This window comes from Macrobrachium rosenbergii, chromosome 56 (assembly GCF_040412425.1).
Source record: "Macrobrachium rosenbergii isolate ZJJX-2024 chromosome 56, ASM4041242v1, whole genome shotgun sequence".
Taxonomy (NCBI): Eukaryota; Metazoa; Arthropoda; class Malacostraca; order Decapoda; family Palaemonidae; genus Macrobrachium; species Macrobrachium rosenbergii.
The window spans coordinates 48,236,539-48,253,881 of NC_089796.1; the positions used below are offsets into that span (position 1 = coordinate 48,236,539).

The 17,343-nt window shown below is 37.7% G+C and overlaps 1 protein-coding gene across 29 annotated transcripts in view; it reads left to right on the forward strand.

Moving 5' to 3' along the window:
* Positions 1 to 17,343, forward strand: part of atl (atlastin GTPase) — a 496,293-nt gene that overhangs the window by 184,673 nt on the left and 294,277 nt on the right. For all 29 annotated transcript variants that reach the window (XM_067100861.1, XM_067100852.1, XM_067100868.1 and 26 more), the window contains 2 exons: positions 6,062 to 6,196; positions 7,896 to 8,117. In XM_067100861.1, coding sequence (XP_066956962.1) covers positions 6,062 to 6,196; positions 7,896 to 8,117 — 357 coding nt within the window. The remainder of the gene's footprint in view (positions 1 to 6,061; positions 6,197 to 7,895; positions 8,118 to 17,343) is intronic.

Consider the following 17,343-nt stretch of genomic DNA (forward strand, 5'->3'; position numbering starts at 1 on the left):
AGTGGCAAAGTAATCTTTTAATAGACCTACCATAATACATAACTGCTAATATTGCTATCTTTATCTCTATAACTTTTCAAGGCTTTATTGTACTCTTGATTGGTTGCTTTTGATGTTGATGGAATAAATTATTTTAGCCAGCCAAGTTAAGGCCACATGTAGTGTAAGTTTCCCACACGTTTTTGACCTGAGAGAAGTCTACATCTGCAGTCAGTTTTGTGGTTTGGAACGAATTTCGGAAATTAAATAAGTTGTGTAGAGTAAAAACAGTCACTACCCAACTTATGAACAAGTTACGTTCCGGACGGCTGTTCGTATCTTGAAGTGTTCGTAAGTTGGTTTTTAATATGTAGTGCGTAATTTTTGTTGATGTCTACATTCCCGAGTTAATTTGGGAGTCATAGATTATACTATTTTCACTATATTTTTAAATCATGCAGTATTATAAACAATTGTTGTAGATGTTAGAAAGGTAAAATGAAGAATATAAAAATTAGATTCATGCAACATTCACAATTTAGTATTTTTTCCATGCTTTGAAAGTTACGAACTTGGAGAGAATTTCACCGAAGCAGCTTCTGACATTGGAAGGTCATGAAGCACTGTAAACAGAGCGCACCCCATCTATAGACAAAAATACATGCTAAACGTTCACTTTTGAGAGAGAGAGAGAGAGAGGAAATATAGAAAATGGGAGTTCATCAAAGAACAGTGCACAACGCCATCTGTAAATATGTAAATGTGGATAAATCATAGGTGGCACTTGTCTTGCCACAACAACAATGCTAGTCTCATCAGTATCATCCACTGCATCAACTTTGAACTTTTTAGTAAAAGTTTCTTATAAATCAACCATGGTTACATAGCCATCGCACCAAGTAATGGCAATATCCTTACTCACACAGTCAGTCAACTTGCATAACATATCATGTTAAGTGAATTTACTGCCTAGATCTGTGTGCAGGAAATGCAACTCAGCACTGTTCTATATTTTTTACCGGTCTTGGTTCCTGCACTTAATAATGGGAATGAGAGCAACATCATGTGTAGAACCCATTGGCAAATCAGCATATTTGGGGACCAATAAAACCATTATAATAGTGTACATGGCACTTACACTGTCACATCTAAGTGAGACACACAGGGAATGTACAACTTGACCTTTCTAGCTTCGTCATCATTCTGATGCTTAGCAGGGTTAAGAAGCTTATCAGTCATAGGGAAGGGATTACTTTCTTTGTCACAACAATTATTGCAAAACACTGACAAACACAGGGCAGACATTTCTTGACATAGAAGGAACAGTCCAGTTTGTGCTCAAATGTACCCTGGTTTGCTACATAGTTTGAGGTCTTGAAGTTGTTTCACCACCCTCACCTTCTGCTTTTCTTTCCTGTGACTTCTGAACCCTAACAATTTTCTCTTACAATGTGTAACTATATTAGTAATCTTTGTAACTATATTAGTAATCTTTGTGGTAAACAATACTTGTGCTGTCATCACCACCATCAACAGTGTTTTGTAGCTTGGCTTGCAGATTCCCATAACTACAAACTCAGGCACATGAAATCAACTTCTAGACTCTGACCTCAGTGAATTTCATTTTTCTTCCCTTCTGTGGCACAATGGGATGATACAATTTGAAGTAGCCCTTATAGTACAATATCATTGAACGAATAGAGAGGAATACATTTAGCAATTTGTTGTCAACTTTGTAGTAATCCAGTTGTGTGAATGCCCCCTCGGATGTGAAATGTATTACTTTTTTTCTGAAAATGAGACTGAACTTCAAGTTTAACCAAAATTTTATTCCTAATCACAAAACTGACCCTAGATATTGATTACTTGGGTATAAAATGTATGAAAACATGTTGTTGTAAGTTAGTTGGCCAAAGCTATACACCACTGCTTACTGAAGCAGCCATTTTGGATCCATGTAAATAACTGGATTTTCCCAAGTTGCTGACCTGGCAACCAAGTTAATTATCCTATGTAGACCAATAATAATGACAAACCACCAAAAAGCCAGTACACTTCGAACAACAACAAGGACATTAATTTGGCAACTAGAAACATACATTCAGCCCCAGCCTCAGTCTGCAGTTACAAAGAGAGCCATAAATGTTATCCATAAAATGTAGCTAAAAATAATTTAGTTACAGAAATTCAGTATAGAAGGTGATGCATAGATATAAGACCAATGCTGTACTCGATTATTACATTAATTACATTAATTTCCTTGAGGTTAATTGAATACTCCATATAATAAATTCTAAAGGTCAAGCAAGTTACATTTATAAAATGTCGTCACTACTCCAGGATCCTTTGAAGTCGTCATCAGCTCCTGAAGCATTCCAGGAGAAATGCCCATTGGATTATAACATCTTGAAGTCTTAAAGACTCCAGGATCATGTGAAGCTGTCTTCAGCAGGAGGACCACCCATTGGATTAAAGACTCCAGGATCATTTGAAACCGTCTTCAGCTGGAGAACCACCCATTGGATTACAACATCTTCTTGAAGACGTCTTCATGACTCCAGGATCCTGTGAAGCCATCTCCAGCTCCTGAAGAACTCCTGGATAAACACCCATTGGATTATCATGGCTTCTTGAAGAAGTCTTCAAGAATCCAGCTGTCTTCATCTCCTGCTGCAACCATGCGAATCTCGAAGTGTGCATTCAAACAAACAACAAACATTTCATGGAGAAATCCAGAATCTGTATTCGGAATCATTCCACCCAGAAATCCAATGGGGCATTTCTCCAGGAATACTTCAGGAGCTGAAGATGACTTGAAGGATCCTGGAGTAGTGAAGGTGCCATATAAATATAACTTGCTTGACCTTTAGAATTTATGAAGTGTTCAATTAACCTCATGTCGTAACTATGAACCACCTGCAGTATGAGGGTCACAGTGAATACTACTCCTGTTATACAACTTCAGTATTAATTACACCAGAACTTTAACAAGAAACTATAGCTGGCTCACTTTAGGTAGATTCTTGTGTGAGCCCTATGGCTACGAGACAATTGTTTGGCGGCCTCTGATTGGCTGGTACTGGGAGGTAGGAGGCTTGATCAGTGTCTCATATTTACATCTGTAGTTTAGAAAATGAGCAATATGTTCTTCATTTACCTCATGTTTTGCACAAGATAAGAAAGTTTTGCTTATACCATAGGATTCGGTATTAATTGTACAACTAAATAATGATTTCCTGAAATCAATAAAACACAAAGGAATTACTAGTAAAAGTGAAGAGAGAAGCATTTAATTCTTTATATCTGTTTTTACTTACAGGCAGTCCCTGGTTAACGGTGGGCTCAATTAACAGCGATTCAGTTTTATGGGGCTTGTCTAGCGATGAAAATCGGCAATTTTTGGCGCAGAAAATCAACGATTTCCGCTTATCAGCGCCGATACATACCTAACAGAGGTGCCGATAACCAAAAATCGGCGCTTTTCGGCGCTGATAACCCCCGAAAATCACCGAAAAAGTGCTGAAATCGCCAATTTTCGGTTAGCGGCGATTTTCGGTTATCATCACACCCTCAGAAACGGAACCCCGCCGATAACCGGGGACTGGCTGTATATGGTTTTGCATCATTCACGCGATCAAGACAAAATAAAACTTTTTTTCCTACAATAAATTCACCCTGAATATGCTGGTGCCTTCAGATTTTAGATGCGTGTGATATGTGAAGAGAAAATGAAGAATATATCTTATTATGTTTCGTCTGTACTTGACTCAGTTTGCAAGACACTGCGTTGGTCCTCCCAGGTGTTGACAGTTCCCAGTTAGCGATATGAGAAGTTTGCATTTTTGACAGTATTTACCATATTATTATGTAATTACATTTTCTGTAAATAAAGGCATAGAATTCCCATTATGACTGTCGAACATTTTCACTCCAATATCATATATGTCCATGTGCTTGGACATATCTGATAAGAAAAAAAAATAATCAGATGGATGCATCTGGATGTGTTGGCTTCAGTTTAGTCTAGGTGGGAAATTTGCATACTCTAGGCTACATGATAAATAACAGGCCTTCATTTGGTTTTAATAGATGGGAATAAAAATGTATATGTATAATTTTCTATTTTTTTTTTTCAGTAGGTAAGGGCATGACTATATGTATGATTTCCCTTTATTTCTTTTAAATAATAATAATGATGTAACAAATATGTAAATAATGATAACGATGTAACAAAATATGTAAGATTTTCTTTTCTTTTTGTTCATGGATAGCCTAATGACATACCAATGTAAGCCTACAGTATATGATTTTCTTTAGTTTTTATGACAATATAAGTATGAATTTCCATTCTTTTTGTTTAAATAGATAAAGCTATAACATAGTGTTCTGATTCGTCTCATTACCCCACATGCACTATACAATGTTGCAGGGGTGTGGGAACGTTTACAGGAATTACACTCACTCAGATATGTTTCCTCAGCATTGTTGTGTACAGAATTAGAAAAAAATAGATTGTTTATTAGATGTAACATGTATATATAAAGGAAATAAACATTCTGGTGTAAGAGCAGCTCAAACAAATTCTGAAAAAGACAGAGTTTTATATTTGTTACATTGCCGCTAGATTTTATGGTAAATAAAAGGATGTACTTTCGTTCATTGAATGCCGCTAGATTTTATGGCAAATAAAAGGATGTACTTTTGTTTATTGAATGAACATAGGAAAACCACCATAAACTTTTGATGTTATTGACCAGAGAAACAAGCGGCCATAATATTGAACTCACAATTATGTAGGCTTGTTATTTATCATGTAGCTTACAGTATGCAAATTTCTCACCTAGGCTAAATTGAAGCCAACACATCCAAATGCATCCATCTGATTATTTTTTTTTATCAGATATGTCCAGATATACAGACATATATGATATTGGAGGGAAAATGTTCAACAGTCATCATGGGAATTCTATGCCTTTATTTACAGAAAATGTAATTACATAATATATACAGTAAATATTGTCGAGACTGCAAACTTCTCATATCGCTAATTGGTAACTGTCAATGGCTGACAGATCACTGTCTCTCGGCAGACTGAGTCAAGTACAGATGCAACATAATAAGACATTCTTCATTTTCTCTCCACATATCACAGGCATCTAAAATCAGGGTGACTTTATTGAATGAAAACACAAGTTTTATTTTATCTTGATTGCACCTACCTGCCGTACCAGCCAATCAGAGGCCACCAAACAAACGTCTCGTAGGCGTAGGGCTCACACAAGGATCTATCTTAAGTGAACCAGCTATAGCAAACGTGAGCAATAGCAAGCATCTGCTAGTCGTATATGAATTTCCGTAACTTAAGCCTGGTAGTAAGGAGCTAAACCTGGTGTTAAATTGCAAACTACCAGCATTTTGATTTTTTTTTTTATTTACCTGGTGAGAAGTTGATGAGAAATAAGTATGATTATGGGTTTTCAGAAGTAAGATATTTTGAAAGGGAATTATAGTTAAATCCTTTCTTGGTATGCTGTTCTGTATTACATTAAGTGAGAATCTCTAGCTATTTCATATGATATATCTTTTAGCATGAAAACTCCTCCATTCCTACAACTTTTTTTTTTTTTTTACAATGACAGTGTTGCTGCTGACGATAAAGTCTGTAAAGTGGTTGCTATGCTGCATTTCATTAATGGCTCTGCTGTTTTCTGTATTAGGCTCAATACAGTATCAAGGGCTGTAATGTTTTTTAGATACCTTTTTAGTGTGGTGCATTGAATTTATTGCTTGTATTGGGCAAATACTTTTTAGAAGCTGTAGTTTGTTGTGAGGATGAGCTGAAGATTTTAAACATTTACAAATATATCTTATGCTGGTCTTTTAATTTACTGGTATTTGGAACAGTTAAATTGTAATGTATTGATAAACAATTACTTTACATATTTTGTTATGGCAGTTTCTTGAATGTTATGGTGAATTCATGCTCCTTTGTTCTAGCTTAGGCATTAAAACGTTGTTCAATATTATGTCACTAAGTCACTTTACTGTTATATTTCTAATTTTCTTTGTTCTTCTGATCTAGCAAGCAGATAACTGGTTGGGAGATTATGAGATACCACTGAAGGGCTTCAAGTGGCGACAGGGAGCTCGGAGAGAGACTACGGGTGTTCTGATATGGAGTGAGCCTTTTATAGTAAAGAAGTGGACAGGTGAAGAGGTAAAAAATGAACTTGAAGGTTAATGGTTCAATAGGAGTACAGTATGCTATAGAATAAGGTATTGTGTTTAGTAGACACAATACCACACACTGCTCTTTTTTTATGTCAAGACTAGATGTGCCCAAACACATCTTTAGTCAAATCTTTTGCTCTTTTACCTTTTAATTGTTCAAAGAAAAGGTGTGTTAATGTGTGCCCAAACACATGTATAGTCAAGTCTTTTACTCTTTTCCCTTTTTCTTGTTCAATAAAAAAAGGATGTTAGTCTGTTCCCAAGCACATCTATAGTCAAGTCTTTTACTCTTTTACCTTTAATTGTTCAAAAAAAAGGTGTGTTAATGTGTGCCCAAACACAAGTATAGTCAAGTCTTTTACTTTTTACCCTTTTATTTGACAATAAAAAAATTGTTAATCTGTTCCTAAACACATCTGTAGTCAAGTCTTTTACTCTTTTCCCTTTTTCTTGATCAACAATACAAAAAATTGTTAATCTGTTCCCAAACACATCTATAGTCAAGTCTTTTACTCTTTTACATTTTACTTGGTCAGTAAAGAATGACATGTAGTTATGTGCCCAAACACATCTAGGGTCAAATCTTTTGCTCCATTACCCTTGACTTGTTTCGCAAAAAAAAAGAAAAAAAAACTGTGCCCCAGTTACATCTGTAGTCAAGTCTTTTGCTCTATTACCTTTTACTGGTTCAACAACAACAACAAAATTTGTATTGTGTGCCCAACCACATCTATAGTCAAGTCTTTTCTTATTTTACCTTTTACTAGTTTGACAAGAAAAATGAAGTGCATCCAAAAACATCAATAGTCCAGTCTTTTGGTCATTTACTTTTTACATGTTCAATAAAAAAAAGACCAGTTATTGTGTGCCCAAACACATCTGCAGTACAGTACAGTATAGTCAAGTCTTTTGCTTTTTTAGCTTTTACTTGTTCATCAAAAAAATAATGTTTATTTTTTCCAAAGCACATCTGTAGTCAAGTCTTATGCTCTTTTACCATTTAGTTGTTAAAAAAAGATGTGTTATTGTGCCCAAATACACATACTATATAGTCAAGTCTTGCACTTTTACCTTTTTCTTGTTTGACAAAAAAAATACGTGTTATTGTGTGCCCAAAAACACTAATAGTCAAGTCCTTTGGTGTTTACTTTTTACATATTCAATAAAAAGAAATGACAAGTTGTGTTGTGCCCAAACACGTTTACAGTCAAGTCTTTTGCTCTTTTACCTTATACAGTACTTGTTTGACAAATAAATAATTGTGTTAATGTGTGCCCAAGCACAGTTATAGTCAAGTCTTTTGCTCTATTACCTTTTACTTGTCAGAAAAAAATTATGTGTTATTGTGTTCCCAAAAACATCTATAGTCCACTCTTTTGCACTTTACCTTTTACATGTTTGACAAAAAATGTGTTATTGTGTGCCCAAACATGTCTATAGTCAAGTCTTGCTCTTTTACCTTTTACTTGTTTGACAAAAAACTTCCATATGTCACTAGTAGGACAAAAAGTATCATTTTTATGTGCATTTAAAACAGTACTTTTGTTTTAGTCTGTATTAAATCCAATCACTCAAGTATCATACATACTGTGTGGGATGCTTGAGCAGTCTTGGACCATGCAAGTTTCATCCTTCCAAGCATTGAAAAACAAACTTACCTAAGAGGAACATTTTTATATTTTCAGATTGCTGTCATTTTAATGGATACCCAAGGTACCTTTGACATCCAGTCATCAATGAAAGACTCTACTATTGTTTTTGCATTGACAACAATGGTTTCATCTGTTCTTGTATACAACTTGATGAACAATATTCAAGAAGATGACTTGATGAATCTTCAACTTTTCACATCGTATGGAATGCTTGCTCAAGAGGAATGTGATGCAGATGCAACTCACCCATTCCAGGTACATGCCTTACATATTTTTTTGTATGTGTAGCTTTAGATTAGATAAATTAAATATTGCAATTTACTTAACCAACTTTTAACCCTTAATGGATGGGAGAGTTCTTTTGATCCCCAGTAATTGCATATGAAAATCTCTGGTTCAGCTAATATGGTTACTGTTATTTGGGCCATAATATTTGAAAAAATTTTGTGCAAAAACATTCCTGTCACTTGAATGGGCCATAAATGACGCACCTCAGATCAGGATACAGGGAGATTAGTGTGACTTGAGATTTCATGGGGAATGTACTACATCTCTGTCCCAGTACATCTTGTATATATTATTTGATATGAATTTTACATACTGTTAAAGTTAGCTTATATCTTTGCGCCATTAGGTGTAATTGGCATTAAAAATAAAACAAAATAATGCTTGGCCAACCTGCTAGGACTGTCTCTGTAATCACTTGTTTCCCACCAGGTGCCGCTGGAATGTTACGTTCTTGTCAGAATTCTTCATTCCGTGGCCTTTTGCTGACAGTGTGAATTGGCATTAGTAATAATGTTGGCCATTTCATGCCAATTTTCTCATTAGCGGTATTGTGCTTGTTTCCTGTTTTTGCATTACGTCATCTACAACAGGCAGAGATGAAAGCATTAGGCTGTATAGGAAAGAGTTTGTGGAAACCAAATGTTTCAGTTGTGTATGATGGCCACTTTGTTAGCCTAGCTATAATAAGGAGTGACCTGATGAGAGGATGAAAATTTTGTGAAGTATCAGAAGATGCTAGAGGCCGATAGATGACATAGACAATTTGTTAGGGCACACCATAAGCTTACTCAGTCTTTTCCTTTTGTCTTCCAGTGTTGCTTCTCCTCTTCCAACATTAGCCTACCTGATAGCCTAGGTTAATTCCTCTCACTCTTTCTGCTGTGCATTCTTTTGCTTCCTATGTGGTTCTGGAGAAAAATAATAGGTAATTGAGAAATTTTTTTATTATGGTTAGAAATTTGACCATATATGTTGGGGTGAAGATCCCCCCCTCCCCCATAGTGCTCAACCTTTTTCGGTTTCCCCCTCAAGAGAGGTGTCGGAGCCTTGGCGTCTGTCTGTAGCCCACCCTCTGGACTGCCCTGGGTCCGTTGGTCTTCTCCGCGGACAGGGAGCCGTGGTGTGTCTCAGGACCTTCGCCACCTCTCTCAACCATCTTCGGTTTGAATTCAACGCGTCCTCCAAAGGGGTTATTTGCTAGTTGAGCGCTCGCATTCACTGGCTCACATATCCGTTTAGGAGAGAGTAATAGTGATGTATGTGAATTGGTAAAGTTATTTAAAGATGTAGATATATTACATTTACCTCAGTAGTTCTGAGCCATGCATCAATTCTTCTGTTATCATTTACTCGCCCTGTATCATCCTCCAAGCGGACTATAATCCTCTCCTCTCTTAGTTTTCCCCTCTATTGCCTCATATTCATCACCTTGTGACAGTTATTTCTATTCGTAATAGCAGCTCTTCCTCTTCCACCACTTATTTATGTAGAGTGAGTTATCCTGATGATAGAACGGCTCTTGCTTCTTGGCAATCTCCTCATAAGTGTTGTGCAGATGGCTCCGACTGTCGTCATGGTTCCATGGTGACGTCAAGTAAGAACCCTCTACCATACCTTCCCCACCCAGCCGTCTAGTACTTACTATCAGCATTCCGTGTTGTTGTTGCTGATGTTCCGTGGTATGTCACCTTCTCGGGTGCTTTTCGCCTCACCATCATTGCCCTTAGATAGCCGTTTTCATCTGTCTCAGTTCTTCTGGTAGACTTTTGGGGCTTCAACTGTGATTTGGTTGATTCTCCTTTAGTATTTAAGCAGTGCATAGCTCGGATTGTTCCGTTTCACTTCCTTTTGCCAAAGACGAACCTGTTGACCAGCGCTCTTTAGTTACTTCTACCTCGGTTCCTGTTGAAACGAGTAAGAAGTTAACACTGATAATGGTAAGGTTTGTTATCATGGAAGTAGAGCCTTTGGGAAATGGATGAACAGTCAAAAGAGAAAGCTAGGAAACTGTTTAGTGTTAAATAGCTCTGCACCTAACATGAACAGTGTACAGTATTGTACTCAGAACTTTGTAGAGTGAGTTCTTAGGAGCCAACCAACGTAGGCGATGTGCTGGCTTAATCTAAACAATAGAGGTGATCTCGGAAGTGTATCCTTGAATGCTGGTTCTTGGAATGCTACTGCATGTATTTCAAGTTTTAGAAGCTGCTTAGAGCTGGGTTAGGACTTAGATACAATATGTTTTTTCACCTTCCACTGTTCAACATGTAAGTTTCAAGTTCTTGGACCAAGGAAGTGAAAACTCCTCTGATTGGTAAGATACATTGGCCTATTTATGAGGTGGAAGTACCTTTTTATTTGGTAGAGTATTTCATTCTCAGCACTACAGCTCAGTTACTGCAAGAGTAATACGTATGTGATTATATACAGTACCTCCCTGGTTTTAGACGCTTTACATTTCCGCGGTGCACTTTGTCGTGGATTTTTGTGGAACACATCATTCACTTGTCTGCGGGGAAAATCTAACTTGTTTGCGGATTTTTCTCTGGCCCATATCTAAAATTATCACTTAATTCGCCTTTTTTCGTAGAGCAATACTATTTATTCACTAATTACTGTATTTTTTCATTAAAATACATGTATACTGAGAGAGAGAGAGAGAGGGAAAACTAAGGTTTTGACATCGAAGTCTAAGCACAGTATAAAGGGATTCTGTAAGTGAAATAATGCTACATTAATATTTTGCTGTTTTTTTTTACTAAAGGATAGTATGCTGTTTGAGAGAGAGAGAGAGAGAGAGAGAGAGAGAGAGAGAGAGAGAGAGAGAGAGAGAGAGAGAGAGAGAGAGAGAGAGAGAGAGAGAAACTATGGTTTTTACATCTAAGCACAGTATAAATAGATTCTGTAAGTGAAATAATGTTTCGTTGATATTTTGCTGTTTTTTGCCATCAGAGTAATATGTATACTGTACTGTTTGAGAGAGAGAGAGAGAACTGATGTGTTTAACAAAGCACACTAACTTGCTGAGGACAAGAGTTCAGAGGCACATAAACTGTGGATGGGATGAGAATGTTGAGAGTTGCCTACATATGAAATTCAGATTTTAAATATTTTTACAGTGATTAGAGGTGAAACATCAATAGTGATAAAACACTCTCTTGTGTACTGTTATAATATGTGTGATAACCATAGTCAGGTAAACTAGTAATGAAATACAGTACAATAAATTAGATAAAACAAAATATATGGCAATGCTACCTAAGTCGATATGTCTTAAATTGCTGGATTTGTTTATTTTCGTGTTTTTTCTGCTTATGGCACAATAATTGATATTATTTCCATTAAAGAATATGTACAGTATAGTACTGACGTACAAGAGAGAGAGAAGAGATTATGTCGTCACCGAAAAATTGTTGGAGCCTATATATAAGTTCTTCATTGGAGGGGTGGGTAGAGCTTTCGGCTAGCGCGCTGTTGGCCCAGCGTTCGACTCTCTGAGCGGCCAATGAAGAATTAGAGGAATTCATTTCTGGTGATAGAAGTTCATTTCTCGGCATAATGTGGTTCGGATTCCACAATAAACTGTAGGTCCCGTTGCTAGGAAACTAGTTGGTTCTTAGCCATGTAAAATAAATCTAATCCTTCAGGCCAGCCCTAGGAGAGCTGTTAACCAGCTCAGTGGTCTGGTTAAACTAAGATATACTTAACTTTTTGGAGCCTATATATGAAGTTCAGATTTTAAATATTTTTATGGTGATTAGATCAATACAGTATAAATGAATTCTGTAAGTGAAATAACCTGCTATAGATATTTTGCTGTGTTTTCTCAGTATATGCATACTAAGAGAGAGAGATGATGGCACAAGAATTTGTTAATAAATTTATGGGAGATGGTGAGGGCTAACCACAAAACTATGTAAACCAAGAACTTACTGTAGTAAATCATCTTTTTTTATCATATGACGTAATAAACCTAGCATTCTGTTTTGAGGTATGTGTCCCGTCATTCTAAACTACCCACTTATTTTAGATGCTCTCTTTACAGTACCAGTACTAACCTAAAATACGTACATGTACAGTAAATATCATTTCAAAATCATCTTACAACACAGGAAAATATCAATATACGTAAAATATACACCCAGTGCATTACAGTATGCACAGAACGTTGTGCAAAGTTACGTAGGCCAAAGAAAACATGCATGTCTGAATGATAGGGGATACTTAAGAGTAACAGTTGTAAGCTGGTATGCTTAATTTTGCTACATGACTTTGAAATGATATTAGGGTGTCCTGGGATGATAGTTTGAGGAATATTTTTGTTTGGACTGTCAAGTGTGGTGGGTGTTTTGTGATGATGATTTGGGGTGTATTTTTGTTTTAAATGATATTAAATTGCTTTGATATCAAATTAAGTAGTGAAATGTTAAAATAGACAGTTATAAGCATTTTAGTTTAAATGGTACAAGGTATTTGGCAGTTATAAGCATTTTTAGAGGGGATTTTTACATTTCCGCAGTAGGTTCTGGAACATATTCCCGCGTAAAAATGGGGGAGCACTGTACATACAGTCGACCCCCTCTTATTTGTGGTTCCAGATTCACGGACCCACCTATTCGTGGAATTTTCTGTGGAGCATATATACATGTTATTTGCGGGAAATTCGCCGATTCGTAGTATTTTTCATAGAGAAATATTCACAGATTACTGTATTTTCATATTTTTGTGACCAAATACAGTTTTTGTGAAAAGCTATGAAAATATTAAGGTATAAGCATTTTTAGAGGTTTTTTCGGTGTTTTGAACTATCTAAATAGGCAGTTATAAGCATTTTTAGAGGGGTTTAAGTATTCACGGATTTTAGCTATTTATGGGGGGTAGTGGTACACGTCCACCGCAAATACCGGGGTCACTATTACATATATATATATATATATATATATATATATATATATATATATATATATATATATATATATATATATATATATATATATATATATATATATATATAATATATACTGAATATATATACTGTATATATACATATATGTATGTATACTGTATATATATATATATATATATATACTGTGTATATATATGTGCATTAGTAGAATTACTAACAGAACCTCATTCAAACTGGATGGTATCTAATGGATTATTTATTCAGAAAAAGTTACAAGCTTTCTTAGACAAACCATCCTCGTTATCAAGTATCCATACAATGACCAGATGCGTTGTCCAGCTGTATTTCTATCTATGTGCTAGGTACTTTAATCTTATAATTGCCTTTCTCCTCCTGTGTGACTCCCACCCCCTCATGACCTTGGTCTTTCTCCGCCCGCCTCTTTATCCAGGTGTTTGTTTCGTGTGCGTCCTCTTGCGTTTTTCCTTGCTACTGTGGAGTGCACGATTTTTCTTGATATGCTGTCTTCAAAGCCGTTCCCTGTGTTCCCTGCCATTGTGTTGTTAGCGCATGTTATGAAGGTATTCTCTACAACCAGTCTGGCCATTTTATTTGTGTTCCTGTACAGAAAACTCATATTTTCCCAGTCTATTTTATGGTCATTTTCCCAACAGTGTTTGGCAACTGCTGACGTCTGATTATAATGCCTTATGTTCTGCATGTGTTGTTTACTTCTCTCTTTACATGATTTGCCAGTTTCACCATAGTACCCATCTTCACAGTCTAGACACACTGCCATATATATTCCCCCTCTAGTCTCTCCCCCCCCCCCCTTCCGACTTTTTGTTTCTATATATTGTATTCCTAATGGTGTTTTTGTAGCTGCCTATCAGTTTGAAATTATCTAGCTTCATGTTGATGGGTGTAATAGAGTTGTTGTCTGGGACTGTAATTATTTTCTTTCCTACCAATTGTTCCTTTTCTATCCTTTCCCTCTCCCCAAAGTAGTTTTTTCTTGCCTTGATGTGTGCCTGCTCCCGGCACACGTCAAGACAAGAAAAATCATACACTCCAGAGTAGCAAGGAAAAATGCAAGAGGACGCATGGAAAACGAACACCTGGATGAAGAGGCAGGCAGAAAAAGGCGAAGGTCATGAGGGGGTGGGGATCACATTGGAGGAGAAGGGCAATTATAAGATTAAAGTACCTAGCACATATACATAAATACAGCTGGACAATGCGTCTGGTCATTGTATGGATACTTGATATTGAGGACGGTTTGTCCAAGAAAGCTCATAATATTTTCTGAATAAATACTCCATTAGATACCATCCAATTTGAATGAGGTCCTGTTAGTAATTCTACGAATGCACAGAACAATTGCATATGTGATATATACAGTATATATATATATATATATATATATATATATATATATATATATATATATATATATATATATATATATTTATATATATATTTTTTACGTTTTTCCGTGGTTTTAGTTTGAAATATGCTCTGTGAGACAGGTAGCAACAATTTAAGGTAATTTAGCCTTGTGATTCTGACTTTGTGGGTACAGGAAAACGTAAAAAGAGGAAAACAAAGGAGAATTTCATACGAGCATAGGGCTCTTGTTACTGAGGGAAATATTACGAAAACACGTGGGCAAATTTAAAGGAGTGTATTTACATAAATGATATCAGTACGGAAAGAGGAACTCAAGTAGATTACTATCCTGAAGGAGATTCCTACGGGATTGAATGAAACTGGGGATTCCAGACACAGCCTGAGAAGCTTCCACGAAAATAGGATCCTCTGAAATGAGAGATATGCACATTATACGCCAGTAATGAAAACAGACAAAAGAATAATGAATTGAAGCTGCACTGAGGGTGCCAAAGGAGTAATAAAGAATTAATACTGCTGATGCAAGAGGCGCACGGACATTAGACAAGGGAGATTTCTGGCTTTCTTTAAGAAAATATTACGAGACAAAAGCGTGACTGAAATGGGGCTCTTCCAGGGCACTTTACCTTAGCAGATTTTCCGAGGGCGCGTGAAGGCAGTCCGTGGGTGACTTGCGATTTCCGAGGGCGAGTTTCTTCCACGTGGTGAGATGCAAGGGCTTCCGTAAAAGGGGCAAGGCGATGGGGACTCCTCGAAACTCCAAGCAATGGCGTGTGGGCTCGAGGAATACGGTCGAAGGGGCACGAGGAGAAGTATACTTTGAAAAGGGCCATGTGGTTAGGATGCAAGGGCATCGATGGGGCCAGGTGTTGAGGACGTCTTCACAAGTTCACTCCATATCTTCCAGCCCGCGTGTGTGTCGACCTCGTGGGTTTCTGCTTTTTATCCCCTCCTATGGGGCAAGGGGTGCGTCCAACACAGATGCTTTGACTCATTGCACCTGCTGCCCGCAGGGGAGGTTTTGGCCTGTAGGAGAAACACCCAAGCCAGATTACTTTTGCCTCAAGGAAAGATCTTTATCAAAAATGGGAGCGCTTTAATCTTTTAACCCTTGTTTTTAAGTCGATAGACAGATGGTCTATCGATCGGCCGGCTGGCAGTAAATGAACAACCAACAACAACAAAGGAGGGGGAGGCAGTTTGCTAGCGAATTCTTGCTAATCATAATACCTCCCCATACAAGATGATGTACATACCTCCTTCGGGTGTGTACATCGATATTCAAGAATGAGCGGTAAGTGCTTTACGTTACTCTACATTCTGCCTTGCAATGAACTTTACTCCTAAGGGTTTTATGAAGCTGTGACATTACTTTTAATAACACATTGGGACAATTTTCGTTAACAGAACGCAAAGTGATTTAAACACTTGCAAAAGAATAATTACTTTAGATTTGGTTACCCACTGGTGACTTTATAATGTGACTCGAACCATTGTGAATTAATTAAGATTATAGGACCACGTATATGAGGCTATGGCCAACAAATGAAAAGAAAGGCTATTATTCAAGAATTAAAATACACGGTTACTTAATTTTAGATAAAATGCATGCGGTTAGTACAATCTGCCTTGAAGAGGCTGTGTAAATGAAAAACAGCGTTTATTTTTGTAAATGACATCCCCTTATACACGATACTGTAATGACTATACATATTCGCATTGATAATTTATCTTCGCTTTAACGTGCTTGGCTCAGCTATCGCTCAACGCGAAGCTGAGGGATGACCCACACACCGGGAATTTGACAGTCGTGGTGCGGGCGAGAGTATTCGCGAGGTTTTAATTCGCTAACCTTAAACTACGCTAATTTTATGCGCCTACTGCCTACTCAATGTTATGACGGGCGAGCAGACAAAAGATGTGGGGTAGGACAAACAGCGATCTTGGAAGGAATGGAAGGGGGAAAAGGGATAATAATAACAAAAGGAAAATTACCAAGACGTTACGAATGAAAACTTGACCAAGATATGAACGGCGGACACGCCCCTCAGAGCTTACGAAAAGGGGCATTTAAATCACAAGGACAAGAGTTTATGACTCATGATTCATTAAAATAAAGATAACTAAATGACTAAAAGAAAGTAAATGATATTGGCAGAAGAGCTAAGGGAAAAAGAGTGAGGGTTTTATTGTGTTAGGCGGAATTTATTGTCCTTGCCTATAAATTACGGCCCGGACTATCACTTCAGTCCCAGGGCGAGGAAAGTGCACCCCAAGGGCGCGACTCCTTCAGGAGCGGCTGACACGCACGCCCGGTGCCAAGGTATGGGCGCAAGGGCGTGCCACTTCTCACTCTGTTATTCTTAATGATTTATACATTGTGTGGGGAATGGTATCCCGTATTTAATTGCCTCTTGTGGGGATAATTTAAGGGAAGATTAATAGAAGGTGATAAGAGATAGAAGTTCCTGAGGAACGGAGGGATAGAGGAAGGTCTGACGTCCCCTTCTGGATTAGGGGTGCCAAGACCTTCGAAAATTAAATGGCGGCACAGGTGCCATGGGAGCTCTAGAGCTCTTTGTAAATTACCTGGAATGTCCCACGCCCGTGGTAATTTCGCCGAGTCTTTCTTAATGGAACAGTCGCCCTCGGCCGGGAAGCGGAGGGCCCGCGACCGGAGGGCGGCACGGAGTACCACCTGGGCCTGCTGATGCGACAGCTGACGCAGGAGTGTTCCATGCGGGTTCTACCATGATCCGTCGCGGCTCTTGTAGTTCATCGCCAAGTGAGATATGGTAGAATCCTGACTTGCAAATTGCGCCGGCGACGGGCTGAGGCAGAGAGGAGGCGGTCGGGGTGGCGTGAGCGGCTCGCAGG